The sequence below is a fragment of the Emys orbicularis genome, chromosome 13 (genome assembly GCF_028017835.1).
Source record: "Emys orbicularis isolate rEmyOrb1 chromosome 13, rEmyOrb1.hap1, whole genome shotgun sequence".
In the NCBI taxonomy this organism is placed as follows: Eukaryota; Metazoa; Chordata; order Testudines; family Emydidae; genus Emys; species Emys orbicularis.
Genome location: NC_088695.1, coordinates 34,241,490 through 34,268,153, shown reverse-complemented (window position 1 = coordinate 34,268,153; position 26,664 = coordinate 34,241,490). Strand labels below are relative to the sequence as shown.

General features: G+C 51.6%; 1 protein-coding gene across 1 annotated transcript; it reads right to left on the bottom strand.

Annotated features, from left to right (window-relative positions):
• Positions 1-718: 718 nt before the first annotated feature.
• On the bottom strand, positions 719-25,909 carry ST6GALNAC2 (ST6 N-acetylgalactosaminide alpha-2,6-sialyltransferase 2). The gene is made up of 10 exons (XM_065415686.1): positions 25,800-25,909; positions 11,100-11,192; positions 8,784-8,832; positions 6,918-7,092; positions 4,801-4,966; positions 3,317-3,455; positions 2,783-2,886; positions 1,843-1,926; positions 1,318-1,417; positions 719-886 (listed from the first exon to the last, which is right to left on the bottom strand). The coding sequence occupies exons 1-10, from the start codon at positions 25,907-25,909 to the stop codon at positions 719-721; spliced, it is 1,188 nt and encodes a 395-aa protein (XP_065271758.1).
• Between the last annotated feature and the right edge of the window lie 755 nt (positions 25,910-26,664).

Here is a 26,664-nt window from a genome sequence, read left to right as displayed (position 1 = left end):
CTACCCACCCAGTCTATTGAGGAGCAATGTCCACAAGCTCCATCCAGGTGGTCTCAGCTATAGGATTGTGGCTGTGATGTGTCCCACCATGAAGGAGTTTGAACACAACAAATTAGGCTCTTCAGGGTTGTGGCAGACCCTTGTGTGTGATGGAAAGGTGGGACCGGCAGGCTGGGTATTTTCCACAGCCACATTCTGTGCTCTGCATGTAATACTCAAAGGAAGGCGATGGGAAGCTGGAATGTGCTGGTGAGCGAGCGTCTTCTCTCAAGGCTATCACGCCCCTTTGGGAGACGTGCATCGAACGTTCAGGCTTATTGCTTCTGAAATCCCCTCTTCGTTTCCCAGTGTCAGAAGTTGCTCCCTGCAGGTGTCGTATTTGATGGGAGGAACCGGGGCATTTCTGGGACAAAGGCAGGGTCTGGGGTCTGTTGTCTCGAGCCAATCAGCAAGTTCCTTGGAGAGAGACCTCACCCCACTTGCTTTGCTATCTGAGCAGAATCCTCCAGGCAGCACCCCCGGCTTGCAGAAGGCAGCCTTGCAATTCACGCAGTCGCCATCTGCTCCTGCTTGTAAGGCTGGCTTTGGGTGAGCTCTCAGTTTGCCACCTTTGCCCATGAATTCTGGACGGCCCCTGCCAGGGAGAATGGAGCCCTTGGGGAAGAGGAGAAAAACTACTTTCGTTACAGCAAGAGTCCAAGGGATGTGCCACCCAGCCTCACCGCTGATACAGCTTCATGATGCCTGCCCTGTGCAGACTCTTCCACAGCTCCGCCTCCAGCAGCATGTCATGGTTGGCATAGAACACCAGAGGCTTCTTCTTTCGCTCATAGTAGTGGTCTGAAAACTTTCGGTAATTGTCCGTGATAAATCCATAGGCACTGACCTGCAGATGGGGGAAAGGTAACAGAGCAGACAGGAGGGAGGATCGGTGCCCAGCCTGTCCTAGGCAGACCTGACCCCAGGCTTCGGATAAGGAGTTACCCAGTCAGTCAGACGTTGCTGGAGTAGCTGTGTGGAGCACAATGCCCCACTGGTGCCGCCCCATGTACCTGGTACATCCTCAGTGCTATATCCTAAATGGTACATCCTGGAATCCATGTGGCACACTGGAGCAGGCACCATCAGTGAAATGATTCATACCAGGTTGGGGCTCATGGAGCTCTACCCAAATATCTCTGGTTCCTATAACAGGAGGGTTAAGAACCAAGCCAAGGACATGCTTGAACTCCACCCCACACTAATTCCATCAGCCTTTATTCAGGCTGGCCAACAGAGTACTAGGCACTGAAGAAAGGTAGCCCTGACGACTCTTACCTGGTCACAGGTATGGAGGGCTGTCAGTAGCATGAGGGCACCAGTACTGGGCATGTAGAGATACCCATATTGAGTATTTATTATTTCAGATCTCAGAAATCTGTAAACAAAGAGGGATTATAACAGGTGAGATCAGTGAAATGGAGAGAAATGGGCTGCACCAAATCCCAGTGAACAAGATGAGCTGCCGAGGAAAGGATGACACTACATGGCAGTGAATGGAAACACAGTGGCTTGCAAGAAACTGGATTGGCTTGCAATGAATGGGAGCACGTGGGTGTAAATCCAAGATGGATCGCAGTGGGTTGGGCTCCAGTGACTGGGATGTAATGCACTGAGTGGGACTGGACTACATTTCAGTGATGGGGGAAGGCTGCAGGGAGCAGGTGCGATTGAGATGGAGGGGTTTGATTGAGGGGCAGGCTGCAGTGAACAGAACCAGGGCAGTTCCAGAGCGGTTTGCTGAATGAGCTGGAGTGTTTTGAGACAATGTTTTCCCCAGAGGCAGTGCCTCGTTTTCCTTACCTCAGGGTTAGATAGTGTATGAAATCTGAGTGCAGCAGCTTGAACTTTTTTGCAGATGCCTCTGGTCCAAAATACGTCCGTGGGCTGTGGCAGGAAGATCAAAAGGAAGAGTTTCATTTCAAGTCAGTATTTAGACAGCTCAGTGTTTATATTACGACCTGAAAAGAATCTGAATTTTTAGACTGACCAATGGTGCTGGTTGTCAGCAGCAGAGGGATCAGACTGAGAGAAAATATTAAACAATGGAATAAAAATACAACTCCCTGGAGCCCAGAGTTAACACTTTTCCTCTGAGGCAGAAACTCAGAGAGACACTGAAGGGCTTTCATTTTTTATTATGGAGTTAATGTTGCAGCCAGATGTATAATGTAAGCTTTGTTTTGATCCTGCTCCCTTCTAACTTTGCTTACAAATGAAAGGTGCTTGTGAAAAATGATTGTCATTAATAGAAGGGAGGAGAATAATTTCTGTGTGCAGAGATTTTCTGTATTAAATTACTTGTGGGTCGGTCGTTGGGGACGTCTGGGTGATACTTTCAGAGCTGCTCCATTTGGGGTTGTGAAAATGAGGTGCTGCTGAGGCCTGAAGACAGGGCAGAGAGAGGAAAGATGGTCCAGTGTTAAGGGCACTAGCCTGGGATGTGGGAGTCCTATGTCCCTGCTCTGCCACAGCCTTCCTGTGGGACCATAGTCAAGTCACTTAAGTCTCTGTACTCCAATCTGTATAATGGCCCTTCTCTCAAAGAGGTGTTGTGACGATGAATACACAGACTATGGGCCACATAAGTACCTTAGAGAGGGCTGAGACACCTTTGCAGAAGGCAGTATGCACTAACGCTGTCTATGCTGTATCCACCCTGCAGTTGGGGGACATCCATTGCCCAGTAGCATTATGCCTGAGATGGGTCAGGGTGGGCAGAAAGGTTGGAAACGTTACTTACTCATCGCCTTTGTCATAACCCTCTTGGACATGGCTGCCCAGTATGGCTGACTTCAGCATGACGTAATCGCGTATGTCCGAGGGGATGAAAATATACCGCAGGTCCTGCAGCGGGGCAGGGGCACAAAATACATAATGCTTTGGTGTAGCAGGCACTACAGCATGACATCCTGTCACACCCTCAGCCCCACTTAGATGCAAGAGCCTCATTCACTAACGCAGGGCGACTAAACGTACATATGCTCTTTGGCGGTAAGATTGAGCATGGGGAGCCATGGACACCCAGTGCTTCTCAAACATGGAGGAGGTTTCTGGTGGAGCTGAAAGGAACCAGGGCGACCTCACAGGAAGAGTCACAGATTGATGGTCTCAGGGCCTCCTGCACTTTACGCAGGTTCCAAGGTGGTGTGAGTCAATGGCCAGCAAGGCCAAGATGGTCAGCAAAGCTCCATCCCGCAGCGGGTGTTGCCACGGCCTGGATGACTCCAGTTCCAACCAAATATTTGCACAACAACCCCCAGCCCTGATGGCTTACCTTGGACTGGGGTATCTGGGTGAAACCATACTCTCTGTAGGCGATCAGGGAATTCTTCATTGTGTTCACCGTGAAACCATAGAACGACGTCTTGGTCCCGACGTCGTCTTCAAAGCCTTTGATCACAGCCCCATTTAGCCTGTGGGTGGAGAAGGGAGAAGACCAAGGCTCTGATTAAGGACCGGTCTTTCACCACGGAGCCCTAAGCACAATTCTCCCCCATCAATGCTGCTGCTAATTGGGATTGTGTGCCAGTTTATGGCTGTAGAGTTGTCACCTAAAGTCCCTCGCACCTTATTACACAGGGATGGCACAGAGGGCCACGCGTGCAGTTTGAAAGGCCTAGGGTCCTGGTTCAGTTCCCAGCAGGGGTGACTCATCCCTCATCCTTCTGAGGTAGCCGTGCTGGGTATCATGCACTTATTGTATGAGGAGGGACAGGAGCGTCACTCAGGGTATGTCTACACTACGGGATTAATCCGAATTTATATAATTCGAATTTAGGAAACCGATTTTATAAATTCGAATGTATTCGGCCACACTAGGCACCATTAATTCGGTGGTGTGCGTCCAAGCTACCGTAGTAGCATCGATTTCCAGAGCGTTGCATTGTGGGTAGCCAATAACATTGAATTGCCAATAACATCGAATTGCGGCCACACTAACCTTAATTCGGATTAACAATACCGATTTTGACGCTACTCCTCTCGTCGAGGAGGAGTACAGAAATCGAATTAAAGGGCTCTTTAATTCGAATTAAATGGCTTCGTTGTGTGGACGGGTCAAGCGTTAATTTGAATTAAAGCAGCTAAATCCGAATTAAAGTCGTAGTGTAGACCAGGCCTCAGAGGGACACTACAAACTGAGGCCTCTCTCACTTGGACAGTAAATATCTCAGCCCCTCTACAGCACCAGGGATTTGGTCTGGTGTCCTTGGCCTACATTTCCTCTCCCCTCACTGGTGTGCAGAGCACTGCACTGATGCCTTCCCTTTGGCCGAAGTGCAGGCGCAGTCTTGGACAGCGGTTACACCTTCCTCCTAATTGCACAAATGCTACCCTGGGGCCGGATAATCCCACAGGATGAGGCTGTGCTGGTACCAAGTGACTGGAACACGCCTTACACTGGGGCATCCAGGAAAGGCCAAAGCAGCCTGAAAGGGGAACCGTGGGATCGGGATTTGCCATATGGTCTCTGTGAACGTTGTAGAATCCTGCCCCTTCTGCTGGCGCATCTGGGCCACATGACATGCTATCAAGCAGCATTGCCCACAATGGGCAGCAATAATAGCCAGGGCTGCAAGAGGGCATGAAATGTACAGCCGGAGCTGCCCTACGAAGAATGCCCTGGGTTAATACACAAGATCTTTAAGCAGGATCCTCTGCTAGTTAAGGAGCACAACAGCCCTGCTGATCACGGGTAAGTGCCCCTGGTTCCCTCAAACTACAGCTCCCAGGATGCGTGGGCTGCTGAGCTCTCCATACCTGAAAACAAAGTCATGGGCATCTATCTCCTTGCCTTGCCGGGATCCATTGAGAATCCCTCCGTTCCCGACCACGGCGCAGCGGACGCAGCCTTCAGGGAACCTGGCTTTGTCGAACAGCCAGCTGTTGGCAGAGTCATTGAGCAGATGCAAGGTGGAGGCAATGGCTGCAGATCAAGGCAAGAATCGGCTAGTCAGCACCAGCCACGTACTGCTTGAACAGAGGCGCAGGTATCTACAACAACGTCTAAACTGGGCCCAGCTCAGAGCTCAGCAACCCCGACTTCTGCCGGCTCCCCGGCCCTCCCCGGGTGTGTCTGGCTGGCTCGGGAGCAGTGTAAAGGCTACCGTCTGAGTCAGAAAGGAACGGCTCTTTGCAGTAGGGGCCTATGGAGCTCTCTGCTCTCATCGCCCTACTAGGGGTGGTGAGACAGAAGCAAGCCTGCCCTGGCCCTTTCAGGCATGACTCTTTGCAGCTGGTGCTGCCCACGCAACTGCCAAATGCCTCTGTCGTCATCTCATCATTGAGGGAGTCATGCTGCTGGCGGCTGGAGAGGTGCAGAGGGTGGGAAGGGAAACAATTCCCAGCAGCCAGTCGCCAGCAACAATGGAGCAGGTTGTTTGAGAGCCTTGCGGATTGAGTTAATAATTGTGCAGACACTGGGACCTTTTATTCAGGAAAATGTCACAAGATGTTGATTGCAGCATTTCCAAACCGTCCCCTCCCACCCCGCGGGCTCTGACTCCCCGGGGAGGAGGGGCTTTAGTCAAAAGGTATTTAATTCTCTGGTTACACAGCAGGCGTTTTAATCAAGGCCTGGGCTGTAGGATGACCTCTACCCAGCCATGCCCATACATGCCCCTCCAGTTAATCTCTCTGTCTGTGGCAAAGAAGTTTGTAGAGCAACCACCAGCATTTCCAACCTGAAGTGAGCCTCTTGTCAGAGATCACCCTTTACCCTCAGAGGCGGTTTGCCCACCCTCCCCCGCCTCCCCTCAGGCACAGGATGAGATGGTTGCTCTACAGAGAAGCTGGGAGCAGGGGAAAGCTTAGTGTAATCACTTGGTTTGTAAATCTGCTGCCACGCCCCCCCTCCTATCCCGCTCCCCCACCCCAGCTGCCCTATCCCCCTCCCCACATCCCGCTCCCCCACCCCAGCTGCCCTGTCCTCCCCCATCCCATTCTCCACCCCAGCTCCCCTGTCCTCCCCACATCCTGCTCACCCACCCCAGCTGCCCTGTCCTCCCCCATCCCACTCTCCATCCCAGCTGCCCCACCCCCTCCTCCCATCCCACATATCCGCCCCACTCAAAACAGGAAGCGAGTGCTGGTGGAAGGTGCCTGTCCCAATGCTGGAGGAGCAGTCCTCCCAACAGCTGCAGCACTGGCAGCTTCCTTGCCACTGTCCTGCCCATGTGTCTCCACAGCCGGGGCCACTCCTCGAGGTGAGCAGGGAGCTCATGCTCCATGGCCTGTTCACTCCTTGGCCTCTCTGCCAGTCAGAGCTCATTAGTTTGGAGGCTTCTGTGATACGGGTGTCTGCTAGGAAGCTTGCAGGGGCAGCGCTGGGATATAGGGTTAGGCTGACACAGCTAGAGCTGAACCCTGGGAACCTATTCCTCTTACAGCTCAAACCCCTGTGTGAGACAGGCAGTGGTTCAAGCCCTAGGCTGAGACCTTAGTTCTATTCCCAGCTCTGCCACGGAGCTGCTGGATCCCCTTAGGTAAGTCACTGCACCACTCCGTGCCTCAGTTTCCCTATGGGTACATGGGGATAATGATACAGACCTCTTATGTGAAGGGCTTTGAGATCTACCAATGAAAAGTGTTATATTGGAGCTAGGAATTATAAATGGAAAGCAGGGCCCGGACGGCTAAGAGAATTGGTGATGGGATCCAAAATCTTCCATCCCTACATCACTTTCCTTTTGTTCTTTTATCCAACCTATTGTATTTATAATGCATCCAACACAATGGAGGTACCAGTCCCAGCCTTGGTGGGCGGCAAGGGAATGTTGTCCCCATCAGATGGCTATTGGGTAGACTATTCCTGGGACCAGGAATGGGGCTTCTGGCATGTCACAAAGGGGTTTGCAGTGCACCATCACTCCCATTACCTGTGTCGGACAAGCCCTGCCAGCCATACGGGACGCTGCGCTCCTTCAGTCTGTCCCGGGTCTCCTGGGTGAAGTGCCGTGCCCACATCAGCACTGGGATGTGGAATCTAAAGAGCTTCCCGAACCTGGGGTCCGCCTTCACTATTGACGTCAGTGACTGGGGGCACGAGCTGGCCTGAAAGAAGAAGGAACCACATTTTGGTCTTGAAATCATCCCACACTTCTCCTTAACACCTCCATTCCTTACCAGATGCCAGGGAGGCATGAAAGGGATGCACCCACCCATGGACTTCTGCTAACCCCAGCAGCAGCAGCTGTTTGAATTATTCATTATTATTATTACTATTTTTTTGGATTGTGGGAGCCTGTATGAGCCCTAATCATGGACCAGGAGGATCCCATTGTGCTAGGTGCTGTACAAACACAGAACAAAAGGATGGACCCTGCCTCAAGGAGCTTCTATACATATTGGTCTGAGCATAGGACTGTGAGCTGAGAACTCCTAGATCCTGTCCATGGCTCTGCCACTGACCTGCTGTGTGACTACCGGCAAGCCACTTCTCCGCTCTCTGCCTCAGTTTCCCCATTTGTAAAAGGAGCATGGTGATACCCAATTCACAAGGGGTGTTGGTAGAATCAGTTAATCAAAGCACACAAATCACTTAGAGATTAAGAGTGCTCAATAAACAGTAGCAGTATTGTCTCCTCTACAGACTTATTCTGTGTTAAGGGGCTTCCAATACCTTATTAATGATTCCTCATCACAGCTCAAATGTACTTTCCTTGGCTGGTCTTAAAGCTTGAAGCCACAGCCAGACCAAGCATGTCCATGGAAAGCATGAATACAGGGCGGGGGAGCTGAGCACTAGACAAACCCCATATACACTGGCCAGGCAAGCCAGTGTGAAAGCCATGCAAAAGCAGAGTTCTAAATGGGGTTCTGCCACAGCTTGGAAAGCCAGTGGAGATGGGTAGAACAGTGGGTCCGATGGTGAGCAAGAGCTGCAGAACTAGGCACTGTGGACTGGATCCAACTCCCATGGATTTCAAATGGCACTGGAGCAAGCTCCTGCCTTGGTAGAACATTGATGTTCCACCACTGTTCTACCATAATTTGGCTAGTGTGGACAGTACAGACCCGGGCTTAGCACTTCCACACATGCTGCTTAACGCTCCTCCTCTTCCACCCACCAGCTATGACTTCTTGCTTATTTATTTACACTGGGAAGGTGCAGAGAAGGCCAGCCCCTTGCCAGTCACATCCTGGGCAAAACATAATACAGTTCACATTCAACTCCTGCACTAGTCCAGTGCCACCACACAGGCTATCACTGGTATAGCTGTTTGGATTAAAGAAGAGGTTCCCCCCACCTTCAACACATACTTCAGCTCTTCTGAGGTTCGGAAGAGTTTGACTTGCTTTTCCATTAGTATCTTTCATGTTCTCGCTTCCTTGGGTTCCACCCAGAGCTGGGTGCTCAGGCACAAACATGCCGTGAGAAAAGTCACTGGCATCCAAAAGCAAATGCCTGTCCCTTGAGAGTCCCAATTCAGTTTGGCAGGCCCAGGAGGTCTGGGGAGAGCTAATGAGTGGCTGAAACTCTGTCTGCTTCTCTGAACCAAACCTCCAACCTTTTCAGAATTGCTTATCCTTCCTGCAAATCTAGGATCACTCAGTCTCTTAGGAGAAGTGCCGTGGGAGGGTGTGTGTGTGTGTCAAACACCTTTCAAATAAACAGACCTTATTTTCAGAGAACATTTCCCCTTCCTCATCGGGTTCTTTTCCCAAAGCCCAAACTGACTAAAAACTTTGGAAAGACAAGGACAAAGTGATGAGAATGACAGCACTAAGCATATGCTTATTACCTGTTCCTTGGTGGATTTAGCCTTGCCAGGCTCAGAAGATGGCTTCCCTCTGGGGGGGAAAAAAAAAGAGAAGAGCTAAATATTCCTTTTGCACTGAATTTCACTTGTGTGCATTTCTCTTTCATGTGCTGGTAAATCATAAGAAGATCCAACAGCTTCTGCTGTAGCTCTTCCTATCCTTCTTACTGGCATTCCCGATGGTCTAATGATTAGTGCCTGGGGGGCTGGGAGTCAGGAGACCCGGGGTGTAGTCCCAATTCCGATACTGGGTCAGTGTGTGACCTTGAGCTAGTCACTTCGCTCTAAGCATTCAAATCTGTGCACTAATGTTGAGCTTGGGTTTTGGGAGCCCAGTTTGAGAGGCCCAGTGATTCAGAGGTGCTGAGCCCTCGTGACTCCATTTGGAAGAAAATTGGTCCTGTGGTTAAGGCAGCACTTAATTTGTAATGAAAGAGGTGCTGGGGCTCAAGCAATTTTTTCTTTTATTTTCATAACTGATGTGGCAAGCCCAGGCACAAATTAAGCACTAGCTTAAGGCACTAGACTGGCACTCTTATGGGGTCAGTCTGTCCCCTTAAGGGTAGTAGGCCCGAGGGGGCAGTCCACCTCTGTCCCAAGGCATGGCCCGTTAAGCTTTTGGGCACCGGGCAGATGTATGCAGGGACCTAGGAAAATAGGAGACATTGGTAGAGAGGAAGCAGTCCCAGGAATAAGTAGTGTCTGGGGGGCAAACTTGTTATTGTTTCTTTAAGAGCCTGGGACCAGGAGCCTTGCAGAGTGGTTGAGACAAGGCTCCTCTCCCTCCCAGCCAATTGGGATGAGCTTTGGGAAGGGAACCAGCATATGTTCTGCCTCCTCCCGCAGAGCAGGGGATGATGAGGCATTAGCTGGAGCCATTCCCCCCCTCCCACATAAAGGTGAAAGGGCAGATGAGGGGGGAAAGGGACAACTGGAGGAGAAGCCGGATGAGGACTTGCAGCTGGCCTGAATGAGAACCTAGCTCTAGAAGAGCTAAGGGGAAAGCTAATGAGCAACAAAGTCATTAAATGCCTGAGGCATAACCGAGCTGCCAGGGAGTGCACTTGAGGGAGCCTCTCAGCAGCTGGCTGGGAAGAAGCCACGTGTGGAACCTGAACTACAGACAGAGCGGGGCAGTGAAGCCTGCAGCCCTGTGAGAGAGGCTGACAAACAAGGCAAAGGCAAGAGTAGCGGTGAGGGATTATAAGGAGCAGCATTTAGCTGCCCCACGCAGGTCCCTCCCCAAACAAGAGAGGGAAGTACAAGCTTCGGCACTAGGAGTCTCAGATGGGGACTGAAGGCTGGGCATCATGGCCAGGAGACTCTGGATTTGTTTTGTTTGGACTTTTCTCTTACCCCTGGAAGGGGCCGGAAATGGAAAGGGGACCTGGCTGGAAGGCTGAGCCATGGAAGCTGTCCAGCAACAAGGGGCAGGACAGTAAAGAACCCCTGCCACACCATGTCCTGGCACGAAGGGGGGATAGTGAGCGTGCCCTGGCACAGGCACTCCGGAATTATGGATTTTGTTACTGCCTCTGCCGACTGCCCCACGTCACTGTGGGCGAGTCCCTTGATTGCTCTCTGCCCCGGCTCCCGCTGTAAAATGGGGGTGACAGCCCCTGTCCATTTAGACTGTAAACTCTGTGGGGCATTGGTGACGTACAGGCCTGGTGCGGGCTCTCTCCTGGAGGTTAATGCACCCTGGAGGGAAGGGGGGGGGGGGGGAGTGAGATGGGCAGCACAGCCTGGGGGAAGAGGGGCCCTTCCCCTCTAACCAAGGAGTTAGATTAATGGAAATAAATAAACCATGCGGTGGCCAGTTCCAGTCCAGACAGCACTGAAGGTGGCACCATCTGGCAGGTGCCTGGGGTCCCTTGTGAACTGAGGTGCTGGCCTCCTTCCAGTCCAATCACGAAAAACCAGTTGGGAGTAAGCGAGCCCCTGGCTGGCAGTCTCAGCGCAGAGGCAGGGGACTAAACTTCCATCCCATCCTACAGATGGGCCTTCCAGGGCTGGGTTGAGGGGCATTGGCAAGACAAGGTAAAAGCTGGTCCTGTTGCTGCCTGATCTGGGGATACCTAGAGGGCTTTGCTGTGCAGGGCTGTCAGTCAGCCCAGTGCCTTCCCCTTGCATAACCTTCATGTGGGAAGGAAAATAACAAAACCCAGTGATCTGATGCTGCTGGAACCGTCCCGTCTAGGAGGCAACAGTAACCCCCACCCTCCAATAAGAACAATTGGCAGGGGAAAAACCATGAGAGATGGCAACTAATTTCCTCCTTACCCCTGCACCACTCACCTGTCCATGCTGCTTTCTCTGCTCAGGCCATGGCTCCCGGCATTTCGGGACATCCCTCCAGGCACCAATGGCGGTGACTCTTGCTGCAGCAGGCTAGAACAGAGACCACAGAGAGAGAGCCTCAGGGGGGAAGGTGCAGCCAAGCCACCACCTCCCGTGTCTATCAGGCCTCCCTTGTCCCCTTTAAGTGAGAACATGTGAGCACAGAAGTACCAGCAGCAGTATAGACCGGTCGTGCATCAACTGGATTCATGAGACAACCTGAGATTTGATATGTCTGAACGTGGCCTGGATGGGCCAAAAGGTAAGGGCCTTGAACCCAGCAGTGTCTGTTTCAGGTAGAGGGGCGGTAGACTTGCAAAAGCTGGGGGCCCCTATGGAAAATTCAGGGGACACTGGCTTGGAGAGGCTCCCTGTGACTTGGGTGCTACATCAAACCAGGTGTTTTCCCTCTTCAGTGCTGGGCCCTCAACAGTTTTGCCCATTGTGACATGTACATCTTCTAACATGAGGCATGCAGGGATGCAATCTATCCTATAGCACTATACAATACACCCAAGTGAGGCACTCCAGGCATGCCAGAGCAACATGAAAGGTGTATAGTATTTTACACCATTAGCCGAGCTCTTAGCACCTTTCATGTCTCCAGGACTTCACCAACATTAGCTAATACCAAGTTGATGAGACCAATGATGGAAGTTGGGGCAATCTGGAAAATTGAAGGGGTCTGATTTCATTGTTTTATTGGAAAAAGTGGGGACACTGGACCATCCTGCAGGTTCCTAAGGAGCCATTCACCTTTAGGTTTTTTTGTCAAAATCTAGCCCAGGTTGGTCGGGAGTCAGTCATTAGTAGAGCTGGTTAAAATTTGGAATTTCCATCGTAGGGGAAACTCCAAGATTCCAAAACTTGGTTTTGTCCCGATCTGGGACAAAATGTCTCTCGCAGAACTTTTTGCAAAATGAAATATTCTGAAAATATTTCATTCTGATCTTATCAAAATGCTTCTTTTAATATGATATCAAAGTCAAAACAGTACAAACAAAACACATTTTGATAACATCAGGAAACATTAGACCAAATTGGTACATTCCCAGGAAACATTTTGATCTTTGTCCAATCAGCATATTCCGACAAAACTGTTCTATTGGGCAATTTCCGACCAGCTGTAGTCATTGGCATCTGATGGTTATTTCACGGCCCACATGAAATGGGTAGGTGGGTCTCAGATGAGTTCCTACTGGGCACGTGTCCACATCTGAGAAACTACCCATGCAATTTGCCCAAAGTGGGCATTCTCAGAAGAGAGGCCAAGCAGTCAATGGAAAGGCCAATGGAAACTGAACTCCCCTCCTCCCCCTAGCGGGGTCCCCCCACCCAGGAGCACTGGCAGGGTGGTGTGGGGAGGCTTGTACTGCTGCTGCCCATGCTGTAACTGTCCTGTGTGCAAACAAGAAACCTCAACTTTCATGGCTGGCACCCTTCACAAGCAGAAATGCCCTCTTAAAAAGGGAGGCCACAATTGCAGAGAACAAGTCTAGGTTTTTCTGTCTTTTTAGGTAGCTGAGAACAGAGGCAAGTGGGCTGGGACAGTGTCCTGCCTTTGCCCATGGCTGTGTCTGCTGGGGGTGAGTCTGAAGGAGGTGGTTCAGGAAGAGGAGGGCACGGTGTTTGGAGTCAGAGGCTGAGGAATGGAGAGGCGTTTTAGGTTGGAATTCAGCGAGCCAGCTTCGTGACTGGTATTTATCATTCAGCAAAAAAATGTTCCTGTTTAAACATTAACTGTCGCCCATCAAGGCAGCGATGTAGGGAATGAGAGACAACCCAGCCCCCAAAGGGCACACACCAGCCCAGGGTGGGGGGGTTAATCCAGCTTTAGCCGGTGCTAACCAGCAGAGAAGCACCTGGTGTTCCCTCAATATGCTCTGCCTGGTGCAGTGAGAGAAACGGGCCTCCTGGCCTTTCATTGACCCTCAAAGGCACAGTAACGGACCTGAGTGGGGCTCAGACATGCAGCTTTGCTCTGGCCCTTCATCCCTGGCTGCACCTACACTGGCAAATTTAAGATCCGTGATTACCACCAGTGCAGCTGTAGTGTAGACAGGGCTCCTGTGTTTTTAGCATCATGGCATTAACCTTGCTCTGGGCAGGTCTAGATTCTAGATGACAGAACGGTAAAGATGCCAGTTAGTGAGGCTTGTTTGTGGTCTCTGCACCAAGTTGCTTATGACCTGGGACCCTGATCCTGTGAGAGGCTGGGCCCCTTCCACTGAAGTTGTCATGCTAAACCCAGGGAGGTGCTGAGGACTCATGGCTCCTATTGAAGCCCATGGGAGTGGAGGGTGCTCTTGCCCGCTCAGGATTTAGCCCACCGGGAGTCTCTGTTATTCTGTGCAGGCACAAAGGGCAATGGGCTCACTGCCAGGTGGGTCGAGATGCCATCGCCCTGGAGTTCAAACAGCAGTGTCCAAAGTCAACAGTAAATGCAGATCCAAATCTGCCCCATGCTCTGGAGAGATGCGTGGCAGTGAAATGGAAGCTCCATGCCAGCTGCTGGGTGCAGTGAGCTGGAAGTCTGATTTTCCTAGGCCCTCCCTTCATTCTGTCCTCAGGCCTGAAAGGTGAGGTGAGTGGTGAGGGATTATCTCCCTGACTGCCCCACTGAGAAGGGACAGCAGCAACAGGTGGGAGTGGCACTGCCTACAGATTGGATATCGAGTCTCTTTGGAACCACACGGCTCACAGCAGTCACTTTCGGTCCAGGAGAACCACCCGGGGGAAATTGGGTTTATTCACATTTGCCGAAGGGAATCCCACCCCCTTCCAGAAACATAAGCTTCCTGGCGTGGCACCAGGAGATCCAAGCTCGGGTAGTTCTGGCCCTCCGTACCAGCCCTCTGACTTGACATGGCTCCCAAAGTCACCATGGTAACACAGCCCAGAGCAGAATGGGAGGTCACTGGGGGGGTGGGGGAGCAGCCTTGGGGTTCCTTTCTTTAAACTACCTGCTGTTCCCCTTGGGGTGAGAGGTCACCCGTCAGCAGAACACTTTATGGCAGGAAGCCAGTTGTCACCTGCTCACTGGGGCTGCCTTCTCTGAGCAAGGAGAATTTCTCTGCAAACAATAGTCTCTTTTAGTCATCAGTTCCCGACCTACTGGATTATTTTCTTTACTCCTTTGCAATTTGAAAAAGACTCATGTTCCTGTTGGGGTTTTTTTTAAAATAAAGAAAACCAAAGAAAGGCCCAGGCCAAATCCCTGGATAGAAACACACTCAAAAGTGGGAAGAGTTCAGTCAGATCCAACACTGAAATCCATGGCTGGCTCCTACATCTATAATGGGCTGAAACTAGGCCTCAGTCTGGACACCCTCCAACTTGAACTTCTCAGCCTCTTTTTCTTCCTTAAGCCTCTCTTGGGAGTGATCAGAACAACTCAGGATTAGCTATGACGTGTCTGCACATAAGCCCACGGAAGCCAGCAGCCAGTTCCCACCACTGGCCAATCCCTCATGTTTCCGATGGAGATAAAAAACACACTTGGGCAATTGGGCAATGCTGTGCTGTGTGGGAGGATTCCTACCCTGGAAGCATAAACGTTAACCATCTGTATCACGCGCTCAGTTTGCATATCTACTCATCAAGCCTCCCAGACCCCTTCGAAATGGAGAAAGGCTGAATCTAGGCTGCTGTTCTGCAGCCTCCAGCTAAATTGATTGCATGGGTCCTGCAGGGTCTTGATCCACAGCTGCCACTAAGAAAAAACCACAGACCTTTGATAGGGGGAGTAAAGGGCATATGCCCTCCCAACCACCCCATCTCTACCACTCTGTCCACGATGACAGCTGTCAGTATATCAGGATCACCTTCAAAACATACTAAGCCTCAAAGCTGATCAAGACTGTGCAATAGAGTTGGGGTCATGTGCCCAGACGGCTCTGAGCAACTGCTTTGACTTCCATGGAAAACTGCCCCGATCCTGAAAGCTCTCCGTAGGAAATCGGAGGGCTTACAGTACCAGGTGCTCAGCTTGTGTGTGTTGTGTGCAAGAGAGAGACGGCTCTAGTGGATGAGAGCATGCCTTCCAGAGGCTGCAGGCCACCTGCATACTTCTACTTTCAGAGGCAGGAGAGATAAGTTTACAGCAGCTCCGCATCCCAGCCTGCCAGCTGGGCCCCCGCAGAAAGGGGAAAAAAGGTTCCTATTCATCAGCAAACAGAAGGTTCACTTCAAAGCGACTCCTGTGGCAGTCTCTGTTCTGGATGAAGGGGGCCAGCTGGGGAGGGGATGTGTATCATCAGGTGCCTGAATTAAAATGCCTTACTGTGGACGAGACAAGAAGCATGTTGTTAGAGACATTGTCTGAGGAGCCTGGGACAGGTAGAGGCAGGCGGATAATGGAGCCTGCCTCTTGGTCCTTCTTCCCAGGTTTCTGTAAGAAAAATATCAGAGCTTGCTCCAGGATTGGATTTCCAGGTAGCTCCACCAGGTTCCCAGGATGTACGCCATTCCCCAGTGCCCTCTGCCTACTTAACATGAGACCTGGAGTGGTTTCTTATGTGCCAAACAGGGCTGAATGCACAGCTGCAACCACTGGGGAGCAAGGATAAGTGACCCCCTCCTTTTGGCCTGCTGAGGGGTCCTCCTTAAACACTGTATGATAGGGCTGCCTGTAGTGTCTTGAAGAATGTCACTTTCACAGTGGCCTCCTCCTCTGAGTGAAGTCCCTCTTTATTTTCTAATATACAATACAGGTTGTCTATCTACTGTGAAACACCTCTACCTCGATATAATGCTGTCCTCAGGAGCCAAAAAATCTTACCGCGTTATAGGTGAAACCGCATTATATTGAACTTGCTTTGATCCACCGGAGTGCACAACCCCGCCCCCCCCCCGGAGCGCTGCTTTACCGCGTTATATCCAAATTCGTGTTATATTGGGTCGCGTTATATCGAGGTAGTGGTGTATCTAGGCACTATTTCACACTGGGAAAACATTCTAATTTAACTGCTGATCAAAGCAAGTGCCTGTTTTCCTTTAACCAATGCTCCAGTTGGTGAGGAAGCAAAGATGCCAATTACTGAGCAGCACAAACATAGATCTTACTATCATTGCCAACAGAGTCTTTTTCCCCGTCTCCCCCTTCAAAGAAATCTGCTTAGTCTGCAGTTTGTGTCTCTTTCTGGGCTGAATCTCAGTGAACCTGGTCTCAGCCAGCTGCTAGCAGCATGGCTAATTCTTTTCTTTTTACCAGTTTAGCTGCTCCCCCTGGCTCCCCCAATGCCACCTTCTGAGCTGCTGCTTTTCACTGATGTTCCAGTGGGCTCATGACAGATGGTTGTGCTCTAGGAATTTGGGGAGGTCAGACTATATGATTACAATAGTCCCTTCTGGCCGTGGAATTGCTGATTGGGCTGGTACAGCTGGCCTGAATGGCTCTGACTTGGAGGGCAGGAGGCGTGAGTTTTAGTCCCAGCTCCACTGCTAACCTGCCGTTTGACCTTGGGCAACTTATTGTCTCTTTCTCCCTCTCCCCCTGCATTGTCTAATTACACTGTGAACTCTTCAGGGCATGGATGGTGCCTAACTGCGTATTTGTACAGCGAGGCCTGCAGACACTACTGTCATCTGAATAAACTAATGGTGGAGCTGTGTTTCGCTTGATACCTGGCAGTTCAGCAGGTGTTTTTGACCCCCTAACAATACAGTAATGGTGAGTTGCCTTTTTCCCAGTATGCCTGGCCAGGGTTGAAGACTGCAGCCCCCTTTTAGCTGAAGTACTCAGCACTTCTGCAGACCTGAAGCAGCAATGAAATGATTGTGATGCTTTCAGGGAGGTGGAAGATGTCCATAGCTGGCAGAAGAGGGGTTGCAAAGTGGGCAGTAGAGAACAATCTTCTGCTTTGGGTGTTTAGGGAAGAGAAAATGACGCAGGGTGGAGGTTTGGATTTGAAAGGTAGCCCTTGTACATGCACAGTAACCCCTTTTCATAAAGATGTCTTGTCCCACATACTCTAACTCCCTACATGCATATTTACACATACTGAAGGACTTTGGATTGCTGAATGGAGATTGGAGAGAATGGAAGTGGCTATGCAAACAGGCTGGTACATGGTGGGAGGAAGGGAAAAAACAAGACTTCTGATAAGCTATAGGGGAGGCAAGGGTGGAGGAGAGATTGAGATGAGGCCCCACGTTGGGGAGCTCTAGCAGTGTCCTCTGAGGAGCTCTGGGTCTCTCATTGCCCAGTGGTGAAGTTTGATTAGTTTATGACATTACAGGGCTTTGGTCTGCCCATTCCAGACCCACTACAGGCTCAGGATATTTTTGGCCAACCCAGCGCACATTCACCCTTGTACAGAAGGAGATTCCTGAGAGAAAGTTTGCCACCTTCAGGCAAAAACTGAAGTAAACCCACCCTGAGCCCCTGCCACCTTCTTCCTCAAGCCTCACCCCCTCTGAGAGACAGCTCAGCCCTGACTCCTCTGCTTGGCCTTTCCTGATGTACTCAGGCTCTCTGGCAAGGCCTCCACTTCAGGCCAGGTGTAGACACTGCGACTACGTCCGCACTTCAAGCTGGGAGTGTAATTTTCAGCTCAAGGAGACACTGGTACTAGCTCTGATCAAGCTAAAGATAGAGCACAGCCCCGGCAGGTAGGGCTAGCCAACCTGAGTAACTGTATCTGAGTACCTGTCCAAGAGCCTGGATACACACACACACAGAGCAGCTAGCCACTCTTGCTGCTGGTGCAGCCGTGGCTACGCTCTATTTTTAGCACGCTGGCTTGATTGGAGCTAGAGTGGGTACGTATCCTTGAACTGAGAACAGCCCCCAAGTCGAAGGGCAGATATACCCTGGCACCTTTTGTGCGGCATGCACCAGGACTGACACTCGTGGTGCTGGACTCCCAATGCAGTGATGTGGACCAGATGAGAAACAGGTGCCAAAGACACTGCTGCCTAGCCAGCAACCCGATGTGGGGGATGCCATCAGCTCCAAGATGTCACTTGCTGGTGACCGCATCAAGATGGCAGCTGCTACTGGCAAGCATGGAGGGGCAGGGTCCCTCAGGACACATGGGAACAGGTCTGAGCACTTAAAAGCTAGTTATCCTGGTTAGAAACTGTCACAACACGTAGCAGGGGTAAAGTGGCTCTATCCACTTCAAGCCCATGTCTGAATCAATGCCACATAAAGTTAAGCATGAACTGAAAGGCCTTGCTCATGCAGAGCCTTCGGCTGATGCCATCCCCCTAGTGGCTGGAGTACAGAGAGGATAAGAGACCTGCTACTGGTAGCAGCTACAGGAGCTCGCTGTGAAGAGGCAGAGAGCTTTTGGAGCTAGAGGAGGCGTTTAAGGCTATGGCTACACTGGCGCATTACAGCGCTGCGACTTTCTCGCTCAGGGGGGTGAAAAAACACCCCCCTGAGCGCAGCAAGTTACAGCGCTGTAAAGCGCCAGTGTAAACAGTGCCCCCTCGTGGAGGTGGAGTACCTGCAGCCGTGACCACACTCGCACTTCAAAGCACTGCTGCAGGAGCGCTCCTGCCGCAGCGCTTTGAAGTTTTGAGTGTAGCCACAGCCCTAGTCTCAGCTCCCCATGTGTAGGTGTGTGATTCAATCAGGGCCGGCTCCAGCATTTCTGCCGCCCCCGAATTGCCGCAGGTGCCGCCCCTCTCCCTTGGCCGCCCCAAGCACCTGGTTGTTAAGCTGGTGCCTGGAGCCGGCCCTGGATTTAATCTAAATAAATCTGCCCTGCCCAAACAGGTTTGCTCTTTCCAAACTGTCTGGGAAGCCAAATTATACCAGAATATTTTGTTCATAGTGAGGTGTCCATTGCAAAGGGTGCTCAGAGGCTCAAGTGCAAGGCAGCTGGGTAGCGACTGCTGTCCTTACACAGCAGGCTGCTCACTGGTACCATTCCTCAAATTGCAAGCACTACGGACCCATCAACCAGGGCCGGCTCCAGGCACCAGCTTGGCAAGCAGGTGCTTGGGGCGGCCACTTCGGGGAGGGGCGGCACGTCCAGCTATTCGGCGGCAATTCGGCAGACGGCCCCTCACTCCCGCTCGGAGCGAAGGACCTCCCGCCGAATTGCCGCCGCAGATCGCGATCGCGGCTTTTTTTTTTTTTTTGGCTGCTTGGGAGGGCAGCCCAAACCCTGGAGCCGGCCCTGCCATCAACGCAGAGGTCATTGGTGGAATGAGCTTGGAAGTCTTGTGGCGGCAGCAATACATTTTTTGTTTGCTGAATGGGATACGCAGCAGCAAACCACAGGGTGGGTCTTGGCTGTATTTTAATTAAGCACATCGGGCCCCCAGCTGCTGCAGCACCCATCGCTAGCCAATCGAAGGAGCACCATCAATGGGTTCTGGAGGGAGCCCAGCTCTCCACTGTGACTCCAAGGGCGAAATAGAGAAATTCACAGTGCACGCTGGGGGTGATCCACAGCCGTATCCAATACCCAACATGATTTTTAAAAAATTCCCCATGCTCTCTAGTAAGTGGCTGATTACCCCTGTCAGTCATCCCTGCCTGTGTTATAGGAGCACAGGACTGGTAGCCAGAGCTACTCTGCTCTGCTCTGCAGTTCTCATCCCTGAGCTGCTCCTGGGGCAATGCCCTGAGACCACAGAGAGGTCAGGCCCACCAGCAAGGCTTCGCTCAGGTTCTGTATTGTCAGCCAGTCCACTGGAGGTTATACGCTTACATTTAAGCATGTACTTAAGTCCCACTGAAGTCACAGAGATGCTTCTTTGAACTACGGACATTCCTAAGATCTATCCCCTCCCAGTCTTTGAATGACCCAAGTCACCCATGTTTAGAAATAGTGTGTCTACTCCACCCCTGCCAAACTGTGATCAGATATTGTCTGGGAGCTTGGGAAAGGGAATTTAGTTTATCTGAGACTCCCCACCATTCCTTCTCAGACACTTTGTTTGCAGAGATGATAAGATCTGAATCTCTGAGGCGTATGTCTGTGAAACAATTGAGTGGCACAGAATATTTTGTTCTTTCTCCAAGAAAGGTCCTGACTAAAAAGAAAGATCGTCCCCACCCCTCCCCTCCCCAGACATTGCATTCCAGGGACCTTACAGTATGTGGAGTTATAAAGAGCTTTAAATCCTGTACAGACCACTCCTGCTAAAATAAGGCTTAAGTACATCTGACTGGGACTCTACTGCAAAATGCAATCAGCTAAAAGGTAGAGTCAGAGGAGCAGAGTCATGACATTCAGAGCGGAATCAGATCTACAGTCGACTGTTCTCAAAGCTGAAGAGGGGTTCAGCCCTGGGGCCCTGGGCTGGGCCTATCTCTGATCAAAAACTTACATGTTTCAAGAGAAAGGTTGGAAAAATCAAAACAGGTGGAAAAACTTGCAATCTGCCAGCAAACCAAGTAACACAGGTGAGAGAACATCTTCCCGGGTCTCTGAAATGCTGTAAGATGTCTCTCTCCCCCTACTTACCTAGTGTAGGATTTTCACAAGCACTCAGCATTGGCCTTGATGTCAATGGCAGCAAAGTTAGGCCAATTGTTTTTGGAAATCCCACCCCTACGATTTTTCTAAGGCTGGGAGATTTAAGCACTCCCAGTGGTGATTAAGCACTATATAGTGTCAAACCAGCAGTTTAAACTCACTGGGCCCAATTCATCCCTTGGCTTGCACAGGCACCAATGGAGAGAGAATTTGCGCCTGCCCTTTTAGGGGATCACAAGGGTATGTACAGGCCCCAGTGCTATTTAGAACAACCCTTTACCGGCTGCGCTACTTTGCATGCCCCCGTCCTTCCATAATGGTCGCTATGGCCCATGGCAGGGGTGCAGAAGTGCCCAGGTGCAGGCCTGCCCCAGTCATACCCGTTCATGCTCCAGGACACTCCAGCACCCAGGGCTGGTGCAGACGCTCCCTGCAGCAGCAGGGAATTCCCTGGAGTGTAGGGGAATTTACACCTGGCCTGCAGCCCCTCTGCCACAAGGAGCTGTGGCCCAATATTAACTGGGGCCCACTCCCTGCAGAAAGTTATTTTTCCTTTAATGGACTTGCCCCTCCCCCCCCACGGCAGGCTGACCCTTCCATAGGTAACTGTTGTCATGACTGTCAAAGTGCTTTGCAGACAGGAGTCGCTCCAGCTTCAAGCTGACTTGTGAGTGACTTCTCTGTCCAGATTGTTTGCCTGTTTCTCAGTGCTCTGCTGCATCCCGAGGGGCCCGGGCCCAGCTTTGCAAGGGACGTCCACCCAGACAGAGGAAGGTTGTTCCCATCTGTTCTGCCTTCCACTGAACCCTCCCCTAATTCCCAGCATTCCTGCAGCAGGGACAGTGGAAGACAGATTAGCAAGAGGTGGGGGCTGCAGTGTTAAAACATCTGCGTTAAAACACCCCTAAGTGGCAGTTTAGGAAGGAGTCATCCCATCCCCTTCTTGGGGTTGCTACTGTCCCAAAAGCTGTGGGTCAATCCTGAACCGGAGTCCTTCATCCCTAGCTGGAGCAACAGAGCCCTCCCCATGCCACCTAAGACTTGATTCTTAGAACAGACCCTGCCCCCTCCCTCAGGTGAGGAACCGCACCCACTTCACTGCAGGAGCAGCCGGAAGGGTTACTTACTCAGGGCCTAAGCCAAAGGCTACTGAAGTCAATGGGAGCCTTTCCACTGTCTGCAGTGGGCTTTGGATCAGGCCCCTGGCGCATTCCGGAAAGACGGGTGGTTCTGAGCCACTTTTTAAAGTGTTGTGTGTAAATTCGAGGTATTTCCTGGTGGAGTAGTGGGGGTATTTTGTTAAAATGCCGCCCCCAGTAAGAAGAGTAGGCTTGGCAGGGGCAGTGAGGCTGCCTAGGAAATTAGGTACTTGACTCTCACTGAATTCCAGTGCAGGCCTAACTCCCTTAGGCTTGTTTGAAAATCTCAGCCACAAGCCCAATGTAGTTTGCTCAAAGGTTGTCAAGCCCTGAGGCATTCCAGGATCTCCTCAGGCCCTATATTGCCAGGGTGCCTGCCTGTCCCTCACATGCAGGCATGCCTCTGCTGGCAGGTCACTTCCTTGCAAGTTTCTGCTGAGCTAAATGATCCTGGAGCGAGGCTATGACGTAAAGCAGTAACATCAGAGCATTGCACGGCCTGCCTGGTGCTGCAGCCATCCCAGATTCCCTGTCAGGGTAGAGAGCTGGTGAAGGCTCAGGGCATCATGTCAAAAGGTCATGACGTCATCACGTGATGCACCAAAGCACCACTCTGACCTTGTGTCTGCTGGCAGCCCTTCCGGGGACCTTTCAGTGTCCCCAAAGCATGCAGGTGGGTTGTCTTAATAGCTGTGGAATCTAAAAAAATGGTATTTCCAATGGCTCATTTCCCCACCGCATTCCCTGTAGATAACTCACTTGCGAGCACGCAGTGGAACTCCGCTGCCTTAAGCACACACTCAAGGACTAAGCAAATCCACAGGAGAGGGAGCCCAAGCAGGGCCTTGCTCTGCAAAGCGCTGAGCACCTGCGGGGAGAAGTGGAACTCCCATGGCTGGCCGTCTCTCACAGGATCACCCTGGGGCTATGGAAACGTCAACAGTCTTTTCCTGTGTACTAATAATGAACGACAACGCTAATCATTCCCATCCTGCCAACACCGGATGTTTCTAAGTACGTCATTTGGAAAGAAAAATAGGAGCCAGGCCTTTATGTTCCATGAAATCCTATGGACTAAGGCTTTTGGCATTTGAGATTCTGTACTGCTTTGTACCTGTGCAACTGTCACCCACTGGTGAATGAGTGTGTCTTACAGGTCCCCCTCCGTGCCAAGCCAGAGGATTGCAGCTGTAACAAGTAGCCAAGAAGTAGCAGCTCATGCTCGTAGCACTGGAGCATCCTGGGTCAGCTGAGATGGCGGCCACCCTACAACCACTTCCCTCTGCACAAAATGGTCATCGTATTTGGATTGTGTGGCATTTTACATCCACTTTGCACAAGTGTGATTGGCTGTGCAAAAGCACTGGAGAATCAGACTCACGGAGTGGAAGTGGGCATGTACATAGGAACAGCTTGCATGTATGTAGCACCTCTTATCTGGAAGGGTTCCAAAATACGCACTAAATATCAGTCACTAGTGAAATTCAGCTACCTATAAAACGAAGCAGGGCAGCTGCTCATCTCCCAATCTTGTAGCAGGAACAGCATGCTTGCTTTAAACTGGGATTGAGTTCTGTGGGCCTGGCGCTTGGCTATACAGACTAAACAAACACAACCCAGCCCTTGAGTTATAGAAATGGCCTTGAGGTTATCAATTCAGATACAGATTGGCTTAGGTTTATGATTCAAGGGAAGTAATTACAATTCAATGGAGTGCATAGAAATAAGGAATTTGGTTTCGGGTCTGTGATTGTATAGTTTAGGTTTAGAATTAGGGGGTTTGATTTAATGTGGGGTGGCAGGTGTTGCTGTTTTGTTTAGAAAGTAGGGGGGCTAATGATCCAGGTTGGCACTTTTAACCTTGTTTTGGGATTAGGATTTTGATTTTAAGAATATATTCCTCCTTTTTAGCATCCCCACTGGCCCCAGGAAGCAGCGTTGTCCAGTGGCTATGGCACTGAACTGGGGGGTCAGGAGTCTTGATTTCTGTTCCCTACTCTGACACTGTCCTGCTGTATGGGATCTTGGGCAAATCACTTCACTTCGCTATGCCTGTTTCCCCATCCATAAAATGGGGACAATAACACTTTCTACAGCACTCTGTAGGATGAAAAGCTCTGTATGAGAGCCAAGTCTTCTCCTTCTTCTCTCCTGATTACTAGATGTTGTTGTTCAGTGCAGACACAGGGGTGCAGAAGTGTGGCTGCCCTACAACTTCTCCACTGCTGCTTGACCTTTAAACAGGGCTGCAGAGAGCAGCAGAGGTAAAGACTGAGGTTTCCAGTTGTGCCACTTCCCAGCAGGAGAAGGAATCACGGGATTAGAAATGCATATTAGGGACAGGGAGAATTTAGCAGAGCTTTGCTAGACAGCGGCTAGAAGGGAGGGAGGGTGTGGATCATGTCTGAGATCCAGATTTAAAAATTTTATTAAGATGATGTTAAAAAAAGTAAACAGAGTTTGAGCATAGACGTTTCTGGTTTTCAGAAACGTCTATGCTCAAACCCAAATGGATCCCCAATCCCCACAGCTGGGTGATTCCCACTGTATTTACATATAGCACAGAGAGATGCCACTGCCAGTACCAGTCACTGACTCACTTGCAGGCTGATACAGTAAAAACCATCACCCTGAGTCGCTTGTTACATCCACTCTCTTTACATCCATTTACTTGACCCAAGGCTGCGTGACATAGAGGTGAGCAATGCTCCTAGAGGAAATGCAAGTGCAAATACGGCACAAGCTACGTGATCCTCCCAGCAAAGCAGGATGGATTATGCCCCTGGAAGCAAAATGCCCTGCAGTGAAACTCGCCTCCCACATGCATGGCTGCTACATTGCAAGCTACTTCAACATTTTCACCATCTGGGTTGGCAGTGGATGGAACCCTCCTGGGGTCCTTTCAGGGCCTGGCAGCTGAGCAGGGCTGAGCCCAGGAGATTAGGAAATGGTGTCCATGAAGTTTTGCAAGTGCTGGGAATCTCTCCAGGTCTGTGATGACAAGGTGCCATAGGTACGTTCAAAGTGCTGGGGGCCAGGCCTCCAGCAGGTGTACATCAGCACTGCTCTGTTGAATTCAGAGGGCTGCATCTCCAGCTGGGATGAATCAGCCTCGGCCCATTGAAGTCCAGGGTCCAGATCTGCTGCTGGGGTAAGTAAATCCGTGTAGATCTAGTCTAGGTCACTGGAGCTATGCTGATTTACGCCAGCTGGAGCTCTAGCACTGGGGGGGAAGCCCTCAATCACGTAAACCAATGTAAACGGAGGGCTCTCCGCACCATGCAGGATTGGGCCCAGAGAGAGACCTCTGCGTAGCACGTTACACAGCCCTGGGCTTGACAGAAAGCTAAGGGCAGCCAGAAGCCTGGCTTATCCCTATGCACTTAACATTCCCTGTCTTCTTTTACTACCAGCCCCTTGAGGCCCAGATTAAAAATGCCCCTCTTCTCTCCTGCGCTTTGCTGCCTGCCTCTAGCTCCAGGGTGGTTTTTTCCACTCTGTTGTCTCCATGTCTGTCCTTTGCTCTCTGTGTGTGTCCATCCTTCACTGTGTGTGTCTGCCTGTCCATCCTTTGCTCCATATGTGTGTCCTTGGCTCTGTGTATGTGTCTGTCTTTCTCTCCGTGTGTGTGTGTCTGTCCTTCACTATATGTGTCTATCTGTCCGTCCTTCGCTCCGTGTGTGTGTGTGTGTCCTTTGCTGTGTGTCTGTCCGTCCTTCACTGTGTGTCTGTCCGTTCTTTGCTCTGTGTGTCTGTCCTTCACTGTGTGTGTCTGTCCTTCACTATATGTATGTCTGTCCTCCCTTCACTCCATGTGTGTGTTCTTTGCTCTGTGTGTCTGTCTGTCCTTCACTGTCTGTCTGTCTGTCCGTCCTTCGCTCCATGGGTGTGTTCTTTGCTCTGTGTGTGTGTCTGTCTGTCCGTCCTTCGCTCTGTGTGCAAGTCTGCTGCTCCGGCCCCACCGCAGAGCATGTGTTGCGCTGCTGCCTACCGCAGGACACTGTTGTAGCCAGAAGTTCTCAGGAACTGTCTCTTCCCGTCCGCTGTGAGCTCCAACCCGCCCGCCGCCGCCGCCTTACCTGGGCTTCGAGGAAGCCTGCGCGTCTCGGTCGTGCCCACACAGGAGCACCCAGAGCGTCACCGCCGCCAGGAGCAGGAGGCAGAGCCGCGCCCAGCGCGGAGCCCCCATCCCGGGGCGTCGCGCCGCCGAGCCCCCAGCCCCCGGAGCGCAAACTCCGGCCGCCAGCGGGCGTGGAGCGAGCCAGGCACCCGAACGCGCCCCGCTCCGCTCCCGGGCGGCTCCTTCTCCCGGTGCGCGCCCAGCCCGGCCGCTCGCTTCGGCCCCGCCCCGGCCCCTCCTGCCCTGCCGCTCTCGGGGTCCCTCCGGCGGGGGAGGCGGCACAGCGCGGGCGGGGCGGGGTCCTCGCTGAGCGATGAAAGCGCTTTGAACTGGGAGCCAGGCGTTCAGTGGTTCCTCCGGGAGGGAGATGCCATTTTCGGTCCGTCCCCCCTCCGCTGCTTCTTACAACTCTGCAGCAAATCCAGCAGCCACTCGAACCGGCCCCTGCGCCAACGCACAACAGGTTTGCACTCTCGGGCACAGGCCCACACTCAGTGACCAGCGTGCACAGGCCCAGGACCAGCCGGATCTCTCGGACACCCAGTAACTCCGAGGCCCCCAGCTCTGCTAGCCAATCCGTGGAAGTGGGCGCTGGGGTCAGTGAGCTCAGAATCTGGCCCGCAGGACCAGGGAGGCACACAGTGTCACATACCCAGGCTGACACACCTGTTCCACAAATACTGACCTGTAAACCCCACCCCCCCCCCCCGAAATAAACAATGGACACGTCCTCAGACACAGTTCCTAGCATGGCCACAAGACCAGCAAGGCTGCCTCTGCCTAGTTGCCTTGTGTACATTAAGGCCATGTCTACACTACCACTT

Excerpts from the sequence above, each read along its gene's own strand:
- ST6GALNAC2 (XM_065415686.1), bottom strand. The coding sequence starts at position 25,909 with ATGGGGGCTCCGCGCTGGGCGCGGCTCTGCCTCCTGCTCCTGGCGGCG. Across the intron at positions 2,887-3,316 it reads CCCAGATACCCCAGTCCAAG|GACCTGCGGTATATTTTCAT; the intron begins GTAAGCCATCAG and ends GCCCCGCTGCAG. Across the intron at positions 1,927-2,782 it reads GGTTATGACAAAGGCGATGA|CCCACGGACGTATTTTGGAC; the intron begins GTAAGTAACGTT and ends TTCCTGCCACAG.